The sequence below is a fragment of the Gymnoscopelus braueri genome, assembly GCF_963280865.1.
Source record: "Gymnoscopelus braueri genome assembly, chromosome: 7".
NCBI classification, from domain to species: domain Eukaryota; kingdom Metazoa; phylum Chordata; class Actinopteri; order Myctophiformes; family Myctophidae; genus Gymnoscopelus; species Gymnoscopelus braueri.
The window spans coordinates 23495303-23517283 of record NC_137608.1 but is presented as its reverse complement, the minus strand read 5'-3'; the positions used below and the strand labels follow the sequence as shown (position 1 = coordinate 23517283).

Sequence of the window (21981 nt, the reverse complement as noted above, 5' to 3'; positions counted from 1 at the left end):
GTGTGTGTGTGAGAGAGAGAGAGAGTGTGTGTGTGTGTGTGTGTGTGTGTGTATATGAGCATGTACGTGTGTTAGTGTTTGTCTTTATGTGTACATGTGAAAATGCATCAGTGTGTGTGCGTGTGCGTGCGCACATACAGTACCATTCTCTCTCTCAGACATTTAGTATTAAAACTCTAGAACTGTTAGCAGGCTACTTAATGAAATATTCATGCTCTTTTGGAATCTTATGCCTTACTGAAATGCTTACGCAGCAGCCATGATTTAAAGAGCCTTTACAGTCATGATTGTGATCTCGCCTGGCACGTGGAGCTGAACTATAAGAGCGAGCCTCCTGTCTGTTTGAAATGCTTGCAAAGGTTTTTATTTTGGTGCACATGCAGGTGAATACCTGACAAGCTGTTAAAGCTCAATAGCTCATCGGAGCTCTCTACTCATACAGCTGTAAATGCATTACATCCCACAGATCAGACACAAACCTTGCATGCAGGAATTCTAAGCTGAAAACATCCTCCATTACACATTTTCACACTCATTGAATGGAACTCTTGCTGAAGATGCAAAGAATTATGATGAAACCTCTACTCACCTGCTGCTTTTTGATATGACAGCGAATGAATGAAGTGGTCTTCAATCCTCTGATGTTCATCCCAGTCTCTCACCGTGTCTATTTCTGTCATTCTGTTACATACAGAGCATGTTAATAATGTGCATGGTCTCAAAATAAAATTGTGTGTATATTGTCAGAAATTAAATGCATTGATCCAGTGGACAGTGAGTCAGTGACGGATATCTCTCTCTCTCTCTCTCTCTCTCACTCTCTCTCTCTCTCTCTCTCTCTCTCTCTCTCTCTCTCTCTCTCTCTCTCTCTCCCTTTCCCTCCATTCTCTCTCTCTCTCTCCCCTTCTCTCTCCCTCCCTGCTGGAATCCTTAGGGTAGGAATGGCCTTAAAGAGTGAACAGAACTGGGTTCTACTGAGCTCTGTGTACCCACTCTATCTCATCCTCTCTTCTCAGTCTCCACCCTTTTGTTGCACCTCCCTCTCACCATTCCTCTCTCTCTCGCTTAACTTTCTATGAGAGCCAGTGTGTGTGTTTGCTCCCATCTAGATTAGACCTGGGACCATCTGCCTGAATCTTGAATTGCCTTTCAGGCCCTTGCAGGCTCATACTTTACCTTGCAGTGTAATTAGAAGTCAATGCAAGTGAGGAATGAACCGTAGACTCTGATACTCTGCTTGTAATCAGTGGTGGAAAGTAACAAATTTACTGAAGTACTGTACTACAATTTTTAGGCAAATATTGTACTTTTTTACTCCACTAAAATTGTTTGACATTTTTTGTTACTAGTTACTTTGTAGATTTGAATTATTATTAAAAAACATACATTAACCACTTCCGTCCTGTTTAAAACTCTACAAGCTCGATGTGACGCGTTCTGAGCTTGTAGATCTGCTATTTTCAAAAGATTCTAATACAAATAGCCTTTACATATGATACTTGTGAAACGGGACATTCTGCATAATGAGTGAGTACTTTAACTTTTGGTACTTTAAGTATATTTTGATGCCAATACTTTTGTACTTTTGTAGTGAATTTTGATTACCAGACTTTTTTTCAGAGTGTTTCTACATTGCGGTATTGATACTTTTACTTAAGTCCACCACTGCTTTAATGTAATCTATTCTAGAGACTGGTTGGATTCCTCCATTACAAGTATTTTCCTTTCATTGGTCCTCAATCCTGAGCTCAATGAATCTACGGTAGTTATTAATAGTATCCCGGCTCATAATTTAATAACGGCTCGCAAGTATGCTCACATGTATTAACCTAAATGTAATAAAAACTCATAATGTTATAAAATCATGAGAGCATAACGTAATAACAGATGTTTGCATAATGTAATAATGTAATCATGTGTTACACTAACACATGATTATGTCAGTATCATGTCAGTATCATGGTCAGTATCATGGTCAGTATCATGTCAGTATCATGGTCAGTATCATGTCAGTATCATGGTCAGTATCATGTCAGCATCATGGTCAGTATCATGGTCAGTATCATGTCAGTATCATGTCAGTATCATGGTCAGTATCATGGTCAGTATCATGTCAGTATCATGTCAGTATCATGGTCAGTATCATGTCAGTATCATGGTCAGTATCATGTCAGTATCATGGTCAGTATCATGTCAGTATCATGGTCAGTATCATGGTCAGTATCATGTCAGTATCATGGTCAGTGTCATGTCAGTAACATGGTCAGTATCATGTCAGTATCATGGTCAGTATCATGTCAGTATCATGGTCAGTATCATGGTCAGTATCATGTCAGTATCTTGTTAGTATCATGTCAGTATCATGTCAGTATCATGTCAGTATCATGGTCAGTATCATGGTCAGTATCATGTCAGTATCATGGTCAGTATCATGTCAGTATCATGGTCAGTATCATGTCAGTATCATGGTCAGTATCATGGTCAGTATCATGGTCAGTATCATGGTCAGTATCATGTCAGTATCATGTCAGTATCTTGTTAGTATCATGTCAGTATCATGGTCAGTATCATGGTCAGTATCATGTCAGTATCATGTCAGTATCATGTCAGTATCGTGTCATTATCATTGTCATCAGCTTATCATTACATTATGAGCTTTTATTACAGTATTAGCAGCATTATTCAACTGTGCAGCACAGTGAGCACACCCTGTAGGAGAAATGACTGCACTCTACCAGATGATGGCGCCAGATGCATAACTAACAAACACACAGTACAATGAGCAAACAGACAACTGGATTTTATTTTTGTTTGAAGTCAAAGATATTTACATCCTTTAAATTACAAAATGTGGAATGTGGTCAGAATGTGATAACACATTTCCCTTGTTCATGTCCTGCAAAAACAACGTGTCTTTCTTTTCTTGGCACATAGTCTCAGCCTGTGTGAAGTCAGCAGACTCACCTTTAATTCTGACTCTTAATTATAGTGCAGGTGCCTATCTGGATCATGTGCTTGGTACGGTTGTGCTCAATTTTGGCAGTGCTTATCTAAAACGTTGCTGTAAACCCACAATCAAGGAATGTAAAACAGAATCACCAGCATCAAACGCAACAAAATTCTGTGTAAAATAAAAAAGTGGTAATTATTTAGTTTCCCAGATGAATTCACACAACAACATTAAAGTGCTATGCTACCATTTGCTTTTCTCTGACACTAAAACTAGAATGTTTAGAAAATTTACCACAATTGAAAACAGTAGACCTGGTATGGTGCCTTTGATAACAGCCACGCCTTGGTCTAAAATATTTTGGACAATAGTAGCATGGCAGCTGGTTTTTAAATCGCTTGTAAATTCAGAGTGCAATACATACAATTCAGTCAACACATTTCAACCAAGAACAAAACTGTTGGGGTGCACAAACGATACATTCTTGGGAGCTATGTAACAACAACAATAAACCCAAATCAAGTAAAAAAAGAAGGAAAAAAAAGAAGAAGAAAAAAAAAAGACAGAATCAACTGGAACATGTATAATCCAATTGAGGTGGGCACCAGTATGGATTTCCCATATCAATATTAGTTGGACTTCTCAATACAAAATCAATAATTCATGATTTGTGAGAAACGTAGCAGCACTATTCCAGTTAACATTCAAATTCTGCTGAAAGTTTTGTGAAGCCATGTTTAGCTTCAACCAGTGTAACTTTAACTAAGGTAACGGCCATTTTATTTGGGGTTTTTCACTTTCTCCAGAGAAACTCTGTCCGAAGCGAAGCTTTTGGCCACTACAGTACGACTGTCTCTCCTTACAGTCAAGTAATGATACTACACTTAAGACAACCACTTGTGTCCCAGTTATTTATTATAATAGCTATCACCATTCTGGTCCATTCCATTTGGACCATTTTTTGTACAGTGAGCACATGCAATCCATCAAATTGTCAGCAGTCTAACTAGAATTCCTTCTTTTCTCTGATACTATCTGTTCTTACTGTGTTCTAGGCAAGTTCACCGAGTGGACAGCATCTATGTGCATCAAACCATAACTGTTACAATGTGTAACAGGAGGTAACCAATATATTGTGTTATCCATTTTACACAGCTTTGTTGAATGCTCAATTCTGATTGCTCAATCACAGCATTCTGTGGTCTGTTATTTCCTGATAGCAGACTCCTGTTCTCAATAACAGACCACTGCTCTGTCTCTGTTTATGTTGCTATAGAAGCTAATATTATATTGTAATTTTCATGTCAATATTTTGTGTGAAATTATTGATTTTGCTCATAAGTAGCCTTAATGTACAGTGAGTGATATAAACCTTTCATGGGGGGTCATTTTCCAATACTGACTGCCTGTACATTTGACATGATCCCATACAATATTGCATATTGCTCAAACAATACCGATATCATAACCGATGCCCACCACTAACACACACACACACACACACACACACACACACACACACACACACACACACACACACACACACGCACGCACGCACGCACGCACGCACGCACGCACGCACGCACGCACGCACGCACGCACGCACGCACGCACGCACACGCACACGCACACGCACACACACGCACACGCACACACATTCTCTGAGAGGATCACTGTTTTTTTGCCTCCGAGCAATCGCTCCCATCCTTCCGCACTCATTCCTCCACATCCATATGGAACATTACCTCAGAAGCCTCGTTGGGAGGCAACAGGTAGAGATGTGAGGGTCCGAGGATGGAGGGCCGGGCTAGTCGAGGCGGGGGGGGTGTCGTTGAAAGAAGAGTGGTACGGTGATGAGTGAGTGGCTGAACACAATCCCTCAGACGCCACAAGGTGTCGCGTCGCACCATCTCAGGGCTGGTTGCTAGGCAACCACATCCCTCAAGAGTCTTCCACGGGCGGTAACTAGGTTACCACCCCCAACTCCAGCAGGGTGTTTTGCCAGCGTGGGTTGAGGGGGTGGGGGGTGTCTTTCACAACGTGACCAACTTGCTGTTGGCCTGCTCGGTTCTGCCGGCTGGCCCAGCCCGGGCGGCGTCCCACCCAGGCTGGAGGGGAGCTACTGGGTTACACCAGTTCGTCAAGTAGCGTCCCTATGCTGTGATGCTGCTCCGGAGGGCCAGCGATGGGCTTGTTGCACATGGGACAGACACAGCGCACCTCCAACCACTTCACAAGACACCTGCAGCAGAGCACGAGAGAAAGTTACATAGTTTATTGGTTAATTCGGTGAATCTGAAAATGGGGTCTGAGGACCCTCAATGGTCCTTGTGGGAGTTCCAAGGGGTACACAGCAAAATTGGTCAATATAGCATCAAAGGTTAACCATATATATGTCGGCTATTTTAAAATAGCCAATCTCTTCACAACGCATCACATCGCTTATAACGTGCGTTGTGAGCTTGTAGATCTGCTATTTTCAGAAAACTGTGAAACAATTTGCAAACTTCGTAATATCTTTTGATACATTTTGATGAAATTAGAATTAATGTAAAGTTTAAGAAATACATGCAAAACAACCTAGTGACCTTTTTATATCCTACATTAAAATTGGCTTAAGGGAGGAAGGCAGCGGGCGGACGGACCATGTCGTCACGCTAATGTTCTGTGACTCAGCCATAAGCAGATAAGCAGCTATGCCCAAATATGGAGTGTGTTGTCTAACCTCAATGTGTCATCTTGGCATCATAGGCAAACAAATCAGTCAGCTCCATATATGGCCACAAAAGGGGGCATGCCAATATATGGGCATATACTGATGACATCAGGGATCTCCATATATGGGCATATCGGTTGGATCGGTGGTGCGAAATAGAGGGCCCGAACTCTAGATGTGAGTGCTGCGTAGTGGTCCAAACCTCTAGTATCTCATAAGCTCATTGTGTGTGCGCGTGTGCGTGCGTGTAGGCTGGCGGAGTCATTAGCCGGAATCATTAGCATATGGCTACATGTTCAAGAATATAAATAGCAGTGGAGATACGTATTCTAGCAGTGATTGACTCAGCTCTTGATAGAATGACTAGATACAGATAAATTATCTATACACAATTAACTCTGTTTTGGGGCTGTAATAGGTTTATTTATGTTGGTAATGTTTGTAAACAGCCCTATATTATGATTTGTGATGAGGCAAGAAAGTTCCAAAATAACATTGGGTGCGTTCGGAAATATAGCACTGAGCGTACTGGCCAATACAAACTAATAGGCGAGTGCGCTCCGGTGCGCAATTTCCGAACGCACCCATTATCACCGGGCAGCCCGTGCCCTATAGACATTATCATTGGTACATATGCATTGTTAATTGTTGAAGTACTGCAAATATTTTAAACATGCTTATTTATTGAAAGTTCAATTGATTGTATGTCACCTGTGCCTCCTCCTCTGCAGTGCTGGCAATCCTGTTAATTGGAAGGTGCCAAGTACTGTGGAGGAGGAGGGTGTTTGGTTTCATGGGTTAATATAAATGTGGTTTTTGGTTGTCTTGTGAATGTACAGTATGGGTATCCAGAAAGTAATATGATTTTGATGGTAAAAGATTAGATCATTGTGTAAAATAATTCATGGGCCTTAACTTTGACTGCCAGAGTATTTTCATAAAGTACTCCCCCAGTGCCAGCAATTTTCGTGTTTTTTTATTTTTATATTTTGAATTTTTTGCATGAAAATAATTTGAAGACACATAATTTAAAGACGCAGCACAAATCCGCCACTAGAGAGCAGCACATGACAGCTTGATCAGGTCGTTGGGTCACTGTCAGCCTTCTTGAGAGATTAGACAGGGAAAAACATGAAAACGGATGTGACGTCGTCCCAGAAGGTCTGATCGGCCAAAATTACGATGTGATACACGACGGCGATGACTGATCGTCACCCAGACCATAGATTATAGAAGAGAACCTGTCCGTTTGTCTGTTATACCCTGTGAAAAACCGTTTGTTTACCTATTATGGACGAAAATGACCGGGGAAAAAAATCAAAAACCGGAAACGGAACCCAGGTCATGAAACCGGATGCAGATGTGGGTGAAGTAAGTGGAACTCGATAATAACATTGAATATTAAGCAGCATAGCGCGATCAGAGATTAAACAATGAACGCGCGTCCAGCGCGTCAAACGCGTCGACGGCCAACTGGACAAAGTAGCTATTGACGCGTTATCGCGTTATCGCGTCAAGGGCACAGGTGAAGGGCAGTCAAAGAGTAAGGTCATTACACACCGGCGATTATGCGAATATACGCAAAATTCGGACTTGTCCCGAATAAATAAAAGACGCTTTTTCGCTCCGTGGAAGCTTGCATTGACTTTATAAGGTTTTAAAAAATACGTATTATTCGCATGAAAAAAACGCCCCCGGTGTGTAAGGAGCTTTAGGTAGCCAAATTTGAGTTAATGACTTGCCATTTACTAATTGTTCATGGTTTGTCCCACCTGTTATAAAAAGGAGGCTCCAGATGCAAAGTTTTAGTTGGGCTTCATGGGAGAGAGGCTAAGTAACCACACCATGGGGAAGCTGCTAGGGCCTTCTTGGAAGGCAGATTTGTTTTCAGTTATCTTGGTTTGTTTTATTTCCAGAGTTAACTTTCAAGTGTTCATTTCTTATTTTTGGCCTTTATTCCACTGCCTTTTTATTGGTGTCTGTGACGGTAAATGAATACCAAAAAAACCTGCATTCCTGAACTGGCTGGATTTTTTTGAGCCTTGGCCGTTAAGGCAACTTTACAAACATATTTTCCATTTACAAATCAAACTCAAAAAATGTATGTGAATGTAACTATTGTTCAAAACAATCTCATATTGTGAATTTTTGTTTTTAAGGATGGTTTTGGGGCTTCTATGCCTGTATTTGGATATTACAGTGGAGAGTGACAGGAATTGAACCTACGACTTGCTATCAGGCTGCATTAGAACCTATGTGGTATGCGCCTTAACCACTATGCCACGACACCCCCAGATTGTGAATGTATTATCTATTTAAAGAGAATATCATGCTGTTTGGTCAGTCTATATTTGAAATCATTGATAGTTGTCCATGATTCACAAGTGTGATGTAATTTCTCCCCAGTTGGAAATGTTTGGAAATTGCAGTGTGGGATAGAGGTACATCAAACTGATCAGAAAAAGATCAGGGAATGTATCCATAAAGCCAGTTAAAAACAAGCTGTTTTAATAACCAATCTGCCCAATTTACCATCAAACCTACTGTCTAAAGGCCACAGCTGGTCCGCAATACCCCTCCCCACCAACCTACCCCAGCTGAGCTCAGCTCTGCTCAATTCAACTTCATTTTACAGGTGTAAAAGTGACCTAATTCTTTTTGTCGTACAAGCTCTATCATTGCAGTTTCAATGTAGGTAGTAAGAGATAGAGAAAGAAAGGAACAGAAAAATAGGTCAGATATCAACATGGCTGTGTGAAATATGTTCATGATGTGTGCCCATGATGCTTCACCTAGCGCAGACATTAGACGAGCATCCCAAACATTTGATAAACCTAATTGGATTACGTTAATCAAATGTTTGGGATGCTCTTATTCAGCCCTCTATTGCTATAGACAGATTACATGCTTTGCACACTAGAAAAAACTAATAGATGGAACCATGGCCGCTGGTATAGAGAGCAAGACCAGTGGATGAGGAGTAGTGTGGTCCGAGGAAGAAACTTATAATATATAATGTATAATGTAAATGTAATGTATAATGAACTCTAAGGTTTTCCTCCTATTTGCAGTTTAAAAAAAAGGAAGTAAAATTGGAGAATCCTCTGACATAAAAGGCACATGCCCCTTTCATGACAAACTGGACAGTATTCTGTGTGGAGGCGACTGTCCAAAGCCTACAAATGAACTATAGTGTGAACGGAAAGAGAACTGAGGCCCCATCAGAGCTGAGGTGGATCAGTCCCCTTTCTGTTAGTCCACTTTTTGGGACACTTTGGACTGCGTTTGATTTGTTCAAAAAGGACTACATGTGAAAACACTATAATCCGTGAACTGATGACCATGTTGGACAAAGGCATTCTCATGACAATGTGTTCTGTACTCACTTCCTGTGAAAGGCATGTTGGCATGGCAACACTCCCAACTCGTCTTTGACTTTGAAGTCTTCCAGGCAGACAGCACACGTCTGCTGTGTGAGTGACAGACAAGGAACGGGTGAAAGAGAGAGAGACAGAGACGAACAAACAGGAAGAGATACCAAAAGAGAGAGAGATAAGAGCCATTGGCTGAAATTATGATATACTAATTTGTTAGCCTGGTTCCAGACGAATCTGCCTTTGCAAAATTGCATCGCACTTTAGCCCTCGGCAGATTAGGTCTGGCCCCCCTCCATAGAGATTCCATTTCTCTCCCTCCGCAGTTGTGCGGAACCAACCAGGGCCCAGTATCCAAATGTGGGCGGGCTTATCACCTTATTTGGAGCAATGACGTACAAGGAAGCACTGCTCTGATTGGTTCGTGAACAAGGAAGCACTGTTCTGATTGGTTTAGGTCTAACCAATAGAGTCCGTTTGGATCTTTTTGTAACCGCCCCTTGGAAAAAAATCTATCGTTGATAGGGACCAGACTAATATCCACGCAGTGTGTCGTGTGATATTGTCTGGCCACGCGAGGCTACTAATTTGTGGCTTTGTTCCACATATTCTCCAAGGAGAGCAACACGTGTTCAGACAAGCCTTGCATTGGCTCACAGTCTTATTGATTTGATTGATTGATTGAATACTTAATTGACACGAAATTACTAACAGTACAGGTAGTACAGCCAAAGGTCATGCTAAAAGGATAACACAAAAAGTTTCCATTGTGGTCCATTGTACTCATTTCATCAGCAATACATATTGTTAAGACATATTACGAGTTGCAACATATAATACATACAATTATTATTCTTACCCCATGAAGATTCAGCTTCTTAGGATCCCCTTTTAAAACCACCTGCAAGAGCAACACAAAATTATGTTAGAAAGATGCCCAATTAATTGGAAGCCTGGGGGCAGATGTGTTAAACAGCCTCCTGAAGCTTACCTCTCTGTATCCAAACCGCTCACTCTGTGCTTGGTGTCGTAATTTACTGCAGATAAACAAAAAAAATAGGTCAATATTTAAGTTAATTTACAATTTACACCACTATTCTAATTTAGTACAGTGTGGTGCAGTTATAGGCCTGTGGCTGTGTAATTTCTACGTACTGTATACTTTGGCATAATGAGTGACCTTGTCAGCCACACATACAGTATATCCTAGAAACTACATACAATATATGCATGGACACACAAGTCCACACATCAAATAAGATCTCTGTAAAAACATACATTGCCTCACTTCCTCAAACCCGGGGCTCAGGAAGTAGAGCAGCTGTCTAGGAACCGGAAGGTCCCTGGTTCGACCGCTGGCTCCTTCTGTGTTCAAGTGTCCATAAGCAGCAAGACCTCTAACTGCTTGTGACGACGAGTGAATGTAATACCCCATGCTGAGCCAGGGGTAGGGCTCGATAAGCATTATGCTTCTCCCTGTCCCCTTTTCCAGTTTCTTGGACACTTCACCATGTATATGAACTTGTGCCTTGGACCTTATTTTTTTCTTGTGATTATGCCTTTTTCAATTTGCATTAATCCACTTGTATATATGTATTTTTTTGTTGTCCAAAAGAGCTGGAAATAAACATACTGAACTGAACTGAACGGAAATGCACATTATAAAGCACTTTGAATGAAGGTACAGACCTTTTACCCTCACTTATGTACCCGCTTATTCACCCTGTCACGCACTCGTTCACTTAGTTCACTCGTTCACTTGCGCACGCACGCACGCACGCACGCACGCACGCACGCACGCACGCACGCACGCACGCACGCACGCACGCACGCACGCACGCACGCACGCACGCACGCACGCACGCACGCACGCACGCACGCACGCACGCACGCACGCACGCACGCACGCACGCACGCACGCACGCACGCAGGCACACACAGGGTGGACACAGAGAAGATCTGTTTCTGTCATTTTACCCCCCCCCCCCACACACACACACACACACACAACTAATGAGTATGTTGCTTCTTCAAATCCCTGAACCACCCCCATCTCCGACAATGGATATGAGATCTTTATCAGCCTGGCGGCCTGTGTCTGTTCAGTTATTTTTGGTGTGTTTTTACACAACTAAACATAGACTGATGTCTGTCACCGTCTGCTGGTTTGGCCCAAAAACAAAATGCAACGTGAGCACCTGAAAGGAATGATGAATTTTAGCTTCATATGCCCAGGAAAATAAGAACTGAGTCACCGCTTAAAGCATGGGGAAATGACAGCGTATTTGTTATTATTTCTCTCTCTTGGTTTATTGTTTGCGCTGATTGCTACAAACAGTCTTCCATAGAACAATGTGAGGATATACGTCTGACATGAGCAGAGGTTTCCCAGGCCTGGAAGAAGATGTCTACTGGGTGAAAGGGGGTAAGGGGGTTGGGATATTTCTGTTCAGCTTTTGTAGATTGATAACAGAAATCCATGAAGGAAGCCCTAATAGAGCTTGTTAACCACTCACAGACCTATACTTCATCATATGACTTATAGCAGAAATACTTGTACTGTAGATCTGCTATTTTCCCTATTTAAACATATACAGTATATAATTATTATTTTTGACCCGCGTGGTTCTCAGTGTGGTTCTAAAAGAGAATGGCATTCATCAGCATTAATTTGGTGAATCACCCAGGCCATAAATGAATTCACAACGCTACCTCCATGCATTCATGGCAATGGAGGTGAAGGAAGTGAGTCATCAGACATGATTCACAAGAACTGGGATGGATCCAGTTTTTTCTGACACTGTCATCGGACAACGTTTGACCCCCACCCCAACCTTTATTTTTCAAGGACACAACATGATCAGGGCAATAGAAATATAAGAACCTTTTATTCAGTGACACAGACAACCTACTGTACACGAAGGTCTTCTTTTCTGTCTCTTAAGGCTGTGATACATGAGGCGTCTTTTTATCTCAGAAACATCGCAGCAATAAAATATGAAGTCCAGGTTGCCAGGAGACGTTTTAATTACTTTCCCCCCAGGCTCACTTTATTCCTCAGTAGTGGAAGTGTTGCCCAGGTAATATTGACAGAAACATCCTCCATTTTCAAGCATTTTCCCCCCGTCAGCTGTAAAAAATGATCATGTGTGTGTGTAGTTTATAGTAATATGAGGTTGACGGCAGCGCGTCTATTTAGCCTGAAGCTAAAACTGGAATCTAGTTTTGGTTAACCACATGAACCCTAACATATCCCTTCAGGGTATGTCATAATAGGCGAACATTCTGCAAAAAGAATTATGCAAACATTCTGTAAAAATTGCAGATCTACCAAGTGTCGCAATGCGACACGTTGTGGACTAGCAGATCTTACATTTTTGCTATTTGGCCAACAATGAAGTATAGGACCTTGACAGCAGTCCTTGGGACCCGGATAAGTGAGAGCCATATACAAAAATTAACAAAACCTCAGCTGCATACCAGCTGCATTCCAGCTGTATTGTGGCGGTGACATCATTTGTTTTCTGATATCTCTGTCTCCGGTTTGCTGCGCTCTTTGTTATTCTCAGAGTGTGTTGACACCCTTCCCTCAACAAACACACACACACACACGCAATTGTAAAGGCTGAGACTTTTAGGCCGAGCAGAGCTACAAGGCTCCTACAAGCTCACAATGTGTCGCATCGGCTATTTTCATTAAACTTTTAAAACATTTCTGGCATATATTATTGAAAAAGGTTTTTCTGAAATATGTAGATTTTGTATCTTTTGAAATAATTGTAATCCTACAATTGTAGGAGACATTTAAATGGGATATTTACTCGCAAAATGGATCCCGACCCACTGTTTGGGAAACACTGACTTAACGCACTCCCTTTGCTGCACTTAAGTCTGTCCCCACACACACACACACACACACACACACACACACACACACACACACACACACCGTATGTCAGGCTGCTTCCTGCTGCCTCACATCCTGTCCCTCGGACACAATCATCCCTTCAGCTCATCAGGGAGTTCATTGTCAACTGCAGGAGAGGTTATACTCTTCCTCCTCCCCCGCATCATCTTCCTCTCACACACACACACACACACACACACACACACACACACACACACACACACACACACACACACACACACACACACACACACACACACACACACACACACACACACACACACACACACACACACAGACGTCCTGTTCCTCTCACCTGATGAAGTAGCAGCAAAAGATTAGGCTGAGGATGAAGACGAAGATGCCGGTGCCGAAGATGACCATGTAGATGTTGAGGGGCAGGTCCTGGAAGGTAATGGGAGGCATGGTGCACGACTTGTTGGAGTAGACCAGTCCCAGACCACAGAAGCACCCTGCACAAACAGACCAATAATACATATTAGACCACAGACCGGAAACCTCCAGAACAACGTCCCCGGACCCCACTTTGAGATCAGCTGATCAACATAGATAGACCACAGACCATAAACCTCCAGAACAGGCTGAGCAACTGAGCAGGCTAGACACACAATACACGCACGCACGCACGCACACACACACACACACACACACACACACACACACACACACACACACACACACACACACACACACACACACACACACACACACACACACACACACACACACACACACACACACACACACACACACACACACACACACACACACACACAGAATGCTCACTCCCATGGGTAGGCTGCTACAGGTCAGCGTTGCAGCTGTGTCCAACTCCAACTGAAACCAAACAATGCAGCCTCATGCACACAAAGACACACGTACAATACACACTATGGCCCTACAGTATATATGTACAGAACGTATTGAACTAGAGAGACAGAGTCATTGTGTGTTTTAGCTGTTCTGTACTCTAGATTTCCCTGTTTCTTCCTTTAACCACTTAATCCCTACCTACTTTGGCATAAGAAGAATAGTGTCTACAAGCTCACAGTGTCTGAAAATGTCCAACTTTAATGACATGCACAAATTAGAGACGGCAGGTCGAAAGTGGTTAAACTAGAAACTTTTTAGATTTTTTTTTTACTGCTGATATGGACTAAAGCTGTGGAACAAAAGTTCCTGAGCGATTCTCCCATTAAAACTGAGAAAGCATCTGTGTCCTTTTAGATTTCAGCGTCACTTCGTGCCGTGCTGCGAGGTCGTACATTGTACAAATGTTTTGAATTTTCTTTTACACAAATCTCCTCTTCTGGGGGGGGGGGTCCCTGGCACAAAACATTTTCAGATGGGGGTCAAAATACATATCATTTTGGGGGTCCCTGACATGAAAATGTTTGAGAACTACTGATTTAGAAGGCTTTTGTAGAGTCGGCCTCAGGTCTTAATGGGTTATTCCCCTCTCTCAGCAAGGCCCAGTGTTTGACAAAGTAGTCAGGTGAGTGAAACACATCTATATCTTATCTAGGCAACTGAGTTGTAATTCGTGGCAGACCACATAGCCTCATTTGTTTCTGAGTCTGAGAAAAGGTCTTTCACTCGCAAAATCCATTAAAGTCGAAGGACGAGGTGATATTAACGCTCACAGATGAAAAAGCTACTGAGTTTGTTCAATCTACTGAAGTTCTTCTGTCTGTCTGTGTGTGTGGTGTGGTGTGGTGTGGTGTGGTGTGGTGTGGTGTGGTGTGGTGTGGTGTGGTGTGGTGTGGTGTGGTGTGTGTGTGTGTGTGTGTGTGTGTGTGTGTGTGTGTGTGTGTGTGTGTGAAATTTACAGCTTATAAAAAGCCATTCCGTTGCAATAAAAAAGGAGTCAAAATTATGGCAGACGCAGACACTAAAGCAGGCCTAGCATTTGAAATCATGAGATTGGGCGTTGTTTAGAGGCCCTACAGGAGGGGGTGAAAGTTAAAATGGTGCTTGTGTGTCTGCAGTTTTCCTGCCCTGTCCTGAATATCCGCAGCATAATCAAATAATCTGAACCTCACATTCCTTTGCGCACGCAAATGTAATCGTTTGTAATATTATTATATTCCACAAATAAGAGATATACAACATAAAATCTTAAAAGAACCGCAGACTCCACCCTCAATGAACACCATCTATCTACTTGAAACTACACCATATGACTCATTTCAAGAAAAAGCTGACATTTTGCCAGCAAGTAAAGAAATTGAAGATTATTGAACAACATTCTAGCTGCCTGTCGCACATCATTGTCTACATGTACTTATGGGTGGCTGCATTCTTTTTTGCTTTAGTAGTAGGCTAGTAGCCTAATAGGCTAAGCAATTTTTCTAGAGCAGTGTTTGTCACACACATAGATGTTGCAAGAAATGAGGACAACCTCAGTGACGTTTCGGGTTTAAATAAATGTTTCAATATCTCTTCAAAAGTAGACCAATGACAGCTTGCTATCCATGAAGCCAGCAGAAATGCCTGAAGTGAAAGTCCTGAGGACTGTGGAAGTTGGATCATGGTTGAAAATCTATGCATGAATAAAAATACTTTTTTCCCCCTCCAGTCAATCTTTTAGTTACAACATTGTTGTACTTTTGTACTTATAGGTGAACTATTTATAAAGATGTTTCCATTTGGCCAAATGAGGCGTACATCATCACTGTTCACATGCACACAAGCAGACAGCCTGTGATTTAGATTAGAGGTCTTTTATTATCCACAAGGGAGAATCGTTTTGCTCGGGTCAATACCTACATTCAAGACAAGACAATAAATAGATATACACCACAATTAAAACACCCAGCAACAGACAATAAAAAATAAGCATTTCTACTGCCATAATAAGGCATGTCTAATTTTAAAAAGGGTCGTTAAAGGAAAGCAATGTCCTCTCCACACTCGTAGAAGATGTGTGTGGCTTTGTTCACAAACTGCACAAATACAGTAGTCATTTACTAAACATTGGACAAGGAGGCCACACCGTTATTTGACTGTTCTAAACATATAGAATTATGAAAGCATCTTTCTTTTGTGTATGTGTGTGTGTGTGTGTGTGTGTGTGTGTGTGTGTGTGTGTGTGTGTGTGTGTGTGTGTGTGTGTGTGTGTGTGTGTGTGTGTGTGTGTGTGTGTGTGTGTGTGTGTGTGTGTGTGTGTGTCTGTGTGTGTGTGTGTGTGTGTGTGTGTGTGTGTGTGTGTGTGTGTGTGTGTGAGTCTTCTTTTTCATGAGGTGCAGAACTGCTTCAAGGTCAGAGGTAGAGAAGTGGAGGAGGTGGCAGGGGGATGGGAAGGAATGTAGTGATATTCCTTATGGGCTGCTTGTTGTGTGAATACTGTATACTACTGTATGTATGCACGTATTTACCTGTATCTCAACCATAGCTGATAGGCCTAATATGATATATATACTGTATACTGTACAATGCAACAAGTTAACAACAGAAGATAGATATAAGACAGACAGACAGACAGACAGACAGACAGACAGACAGACAGACAGACAGACAGACAGACAGACGTTTATGTGTAATAACAATAATATTATGTGTAATATCATTGACTGAATCATTGACTGAAATAAAGGAAGTAAATTAAAAAAGGAAATCAGAGACGGAACAGAATACACCACCACAGTCTATGATGATGCAACGCTTCCGACAGTGAAATAATACGACCACAGCATTTCACAAGTGCACACCTTTTCCCAAAGCACTTTCACTCTGTGGGTGTGTTCTTCCATTGATCTCTTTAGATCTAATAACGCCGCTAAGGCGGAGGAGGCACATGTTGACTTCTCCATCACCTCGGAGTAGCTCCTGTTGCAAGTCGAGGATCAATATCCTCCGTGCCCCTTCGCTCCATTCACTCAGACTTCCTCTGCTGAAGTGCACTGAGCTTTGATTTGTTCTGCTAAATGACTTCACTCCATGGGAGGCCGCCGGTGGCAGGGACATCATCGACGTCTGGTTAATTCACAATCACGGTCAACACAAACACATGAATGTAACGCAGGCCGGGCAGAGACAAACTGACGTGTTAACGTTCTTGTGTGCCGTACAGTCATTGCTGTACGGCGGTAAATGGCTGCTTGATAACCACGCTTGCGACCATTATTAAACAACACTGCACTTTAGTATTGCACTTTATGGTACAGTAGGTGTGCTTGTAGATCTTTTTTTTTGCTTGAAACTGTGTTTTGTCATTTATTTGTATTATTTATGGTGTTGATTGTAGTGATGTGTTGCTGTATCCGGTGTATTTATGCTACATTATTATGTACTGTTCATATGCTCTGTCCTGTCGAAATAAACAAATGAAGTAAAGTATGTACATAGATGTACTGTATTCTGTAAATGCACATGATTATACATAGAGGGCGTCATTTTGGCCACCGGAAGTGTGGGCACCTAAACATTGTGGGCACCTCAGCGTTAAGCTGGCTATTTTTTCCATGGATCTTAAGTAATGTAATACGTGATTTGAACATGCTTGAACATTTGACATTTAAGGCCTAATATTTCTACAAATTGCTACAAAACCTGTGGCTAGCCAGTCATTATCGGCATAAACAAGAAGTTGAAGGGTAAATGTAGGTCTGATAAAGATGTACTGTGCATGCTCACATCATGTATACTTTACAATACCTTTTCTGAAATTCTTTATTTGTTTACATTTTGGGGGGAAATTGCCGATTCAACATTGTTTAGGTGCCCACTTTACATTTCTCATTTTCCGTTCAGTCACCCTCACAAATAAGACTGGAGGATCAGGGCAGAGGGGCAGACAGAGAGGAAAGATAGACACACAGATGGAGATGGACATAGGAAAAGAGAAGAGACAGAGAGACAAAGAGTAGCCTATCTGTGTGCCTCAGCCTATCTGTGTGTCATCCTTCTGCGTGTGTGTGTGTGTGTGTGTGTGTGTGTGTGTGTGTGTGTGTGTGTGTGTGTGTGTGTGTGTGTGTGTGTGTGTGTGTGTGTGTGTGTGTGTGTGTGTGTGTGTGTGTGTGTGTGTGTGTGTGTGTGTGTGTGTGTTGGTGTAATCATATCAGTTCACAGCTGATGACACATGTGATGTCACCTTTTGTCACCATTTATATATTTGTATATTTATATACCAGGTTGTGCACTAAACATAACTGATCTTTAACAGAACAAAATGACAGTTGAAAATCAACAGTTTTTGTGTCACGTTTTTCCGTGTAAAATCAAACTATTTTCGGTGAGGGCCACGGTATTACGACAAAGAAGAAATTAGCCCTATTAGACTTGAAATGTGGGTCATGAGCATGAAAGCCTTTGTGTGTGTGTGTATGTTTGTGTGCATGGATGGGTGCTCACATCTGCCTCCATCTTTGTATGCTATAGAACGAAGACCGCTACGCTACATAGTAGATTGAGAGGAGCCCCGTAAGACCACTGACCTATATCGGCACTCTCTCGGGAGGCACCCATGTTGCTATGGCACCGGGACCCGAGAACGCAGAAGGAGGATGCGTAAAGTTCTCATTTTAGGACACAGAACCCGACACAGTCACCCTGACTCGATTCTAATGTGTCAGAACAGAGCTGCGCGTCACACAGCTCCTAGAGACGCCTGGTGGGGGTTTGGCCCATATACTAAGCGCTTCACACACACAAAGCTTTGGCTGCTTCTTGTTGCTCGTGCTCCAGGCAGAACCTTCTATCAAATATTCAGCAGTTCACAAGAGGGAAAGTAACACCACAGCTGCTAGTTTTCATGCAAAAGTAGGTTGACACAAACCTCCCATCATCATACGCATGACAAGGCAATAGATGTGTCACAGTGACATGCACTGGAGCAGATGCACGCCGTCTTCATCACTGGCGCACACAGATTCTATGCTGGGCTATGGCCTACTGATATTGAATTCATTATTTGAGTAAAATGCCGATTTTCTGTAATTCTTGTGTTTCTGTATGTGCATGCAGACACGTGTTTGTGTGTTTGAGTGTGTCTGAACTGTGCACAGCACTTTCCCCCTCTGAATAGGAGAGTTGAGCAGCACAAAGGGAGTAATTGTTCTTGTCTGGACACCATCAACACTCCACTGAGGTCACTTGCCATGGCTGCTGCACTCAACTGGGCAAGTCAGAGGAAACAGGCAGCACTAATCCATCATCTTCACTGGGTTTTACCCTAACAATGAGTGACTGAACACCAATTTTCGGGCAATAAGAGATTGATTTTGTGGAGTGAGAATGATATAGCATAATAACACGAACAGTGCCACAAGATAAGAGCTGAAAACAGCACACAGCACCTGTTTGGTCTTTTGGAGACACTGGTCAAAGCTGAGGGCTCAAGTGAGAAATTCAATATACAGTCAAAACAAAGCTTTTTTCGTCTCACTGTTCCTATCCTAAACAAATACAATGTGGGTGACAAAATAGATGTAAATAAATAGCTCTACTTGAAAAAAAATAAATAGGATACATAGTCTATTAATAACACTATTACATCCTATTGGCTATTGAGGTACAGCAAACAAGGCTATTGCCTTTTTTTCATATTTGAAATGTTGGCTATACCCGTTTAAATAATGATAAAGTATAGGCTAATGTAGTCAAGTATAGTCTAATGTACGAATTCGAATCTATTTTCTACATCAGATCACCAATAACTGAACATGACTCGCCTACTCTCTAATTTGTCAAATATGACAGGGGCCTGCCTATTAAAAAGGCTAAAGCACAATACATTTTCTATGGATGCCAAGCAAGAAATACATAAGTATAAGTATTTTTATTGTGACTGATCAATGTGACTTTCCTTTTATATATTGTTGTGATGAATTTACTCGGTTAATCCCCAATATATTTCTTATTTTCTTTTCGCCGGTATTTAATTTGATTATGATTACTAATTACTATGATTATGACCATTATTATTACTATTATATGATTTATTATATCTATCATTTAAACCACATTGTGTAAAATGCTGAATCTGATGATAAAAATAAATAAATATATATATATATATATATTTTTTAAAGGCACAATAAAACGATGCTCACCGTTGCACCACTGAAACGGGTGCATCAATGCACCGGAGAGAGTCCTTGGTAGAGGATCCGAGTCGTGTTGATCAACAAGCCGATGGCTGTTGAGAAGAGATGGATGGGTATTCGGACCGTTGGCCAAAGGGCTGCTATAATAACCCTATATAATGACGATCGCTCCGATTCTAACGGTGAAGAAGGCAGATCGAAGCTCAAACAGCCTATTGCAGGCCTTAATAGAAGGATAAAATCTTAATCGAGAGTTCAACGGTAAACGTCAAAAGAAAGAATGGGCGATGTTACGTCTATTGCGGACACACCGTCTGAATTAAAACCAGGGAATGATGGATGGATTCCCCGCTGCGCACAGTTGACTCTGTTATTATTAGACGGCAAGAACACTGACCTAGCATCAGAGTTGCCAGGTTGGGTGAAAGAAATAAGCAACCGGGTCTATGAAAACAAGCCCAAAAGAAGCGACTAGGCTGCATGAGGCCTTTAAACCTACATACAACATACATCGGCTATTTGAAAATAGCCGGTCTACAAGCACACAACGCGTCGCGATGTGACGCATTGTGTGCTTGTAGACCTGCTATTTTCAAAAATAATGTTTACATTTTAAAAACAAATCTTGTAGGGGGGTTACCTGGTATAAAATATTTTCATTTTAAGCCTAACCGGGTTAGGCTTAAAAATTAGGGTTAGGGTTAGGCGAACCACCCTAACCCTAATTTGGGGGTCCTTGACTTGAACATGTTTGAGAACCACTGGTTTAAATAACATAATTGGGAAACAAGCCCAAATAAGCAACTATACTTTAGAGACCCCCAAAAAACTGCCACAGGGCCAGTACAAATATTTACAAGCAACTTACCAGAAAAACAAGCCCAAAGTCGCTTATAATAAGCGGATATGGCAACACTGACTAGCATCTGTGTTGAAAACTGGAACACTGGCTCGATGTTCCTGCTCCCGCCCCCTATTGACAGCCGATGAGACCAATCCTCAGCAGTGATGGAAGAAGTGCTCAAATGTTTTACTTTAAGTAAAAGTATCAATACTGCAACGTAGAAATACTCTGTTACAAGTAAAAGTGTGGCATTCAAAAGTGCAAACGTATTGGTATCAAAATGTACTTAAAGTCCTACCAAAAGTAAAAGTACTCATTATGCAGAATGTCCCATTTCACATGTTTTCAAATGTATAATTATTTTTGGAAAATAAAAGATCTACAAACTCACAACACATCACAATGGGCTTGTAGATCGGTTATTTTCAAATAGCCAAAGTTTAAATAGGACTGAAGTGGTTAATGTATGTTTTGTAATAATAATCCAAATCTACAAAGTGACTAGTAACTAAAGTTTTCAAATAATTGTAGTGGGGTAAAAGTACAATATTTGCCTCTGAGATGTAGTGGAGTAGAAGTAAAGGTATTGAAAATTGGAAATACTCCAGTAAAGTAAAAGTACCTCAAAATTGTACTTAAGTACAGTACTTGAGTAAATGTACTTAGTTACTTTCCACCACTAATCCTCAGCCCTTGTTCGCTTGTGTTAGATAGATGGACTGTGCATGCTGCATGTGCCTGTAGATACTCAACTCAACTCTCACATAATTAATATTCCTTCACCTCAAGAGGATCTCTGTAGTCAGTAGGAGTTTCTTTCAACATGCTATTTAATCAAGTTTTGAACATGGTGCAAGGTCATTCTAAACAATGATTAATAGCCACCAATAATTAACAGGACTCCTACTAATCAATGAAAACATGCAAAACTATTTGAAATGATTGATATCAAGCATTAAAGGAGGAGTTCACCCAAAAAACTACTTATTTTCTATCAATTGCACACCCTATGAAGCCTTGAATCCATGGATTCTTTTTAGTTTTTGTCGCATTCCTAAGCTAATAATTTGATTCCCGTCTCCTACTGGCTAATGTATCCGGTAGGAGACAAGTAGATTATTTG

General features: G+C 41.5%; 1 protein-coding gene across 1 annotated transcript; it reads right to left on the bottom strand.

Annotated features, from left to right (window-relative positions):
- Positions 1-4759: 4759 nt before the first annotated feature.
- On the bottom strand, positions 4760-20281 carry rnf122 (ring finger protein 122). The gene is made up of 6 exons (XM_080433156.1): positions 20021-20281; positions 13264-13420; positions 10032-10077; positions 9900-9941; positions 9053-9135; positions 4760-5192 (listed from the first exon to the last, which is right to left on the bottom strand). Exons 1-6 carry the CDS (start codon positions 20043-20045, stop codon positions 5078-5080), a joined length of 468 nt encoding a protein of 155 aa, XP_080289282.1. The 5' UTR covers positions 20046-20281; the 3' UTR covers positions 4760-5077.
- Between the last annotated feature and the right edge of the window lie 1700 nt (positions 20282-21981).

Bases quoted from the DNA above. Each gene is read 5' to 3' on its own strand.
- rnf122 (XM_080433156.1), bottom strand. From the start codon at position 20,045: ATGCACCCGTTTCAGTGGTGCAACG. The intron at 9,942-10,031 runs GTAAGCTTCAGG...TTGCTCTTGCAG, and splicing joins AGCGGTTTGGATACAGAGAG to GTGGTTTTAAAAGGGGATCC. The intron at 9,136-9,899 runs GTAAGAATAATA...TCACTCACACAG, and splicing joins AGAAGCTGAATCTTCATGGG to CAGACGTGTGCTGTCTGCCT.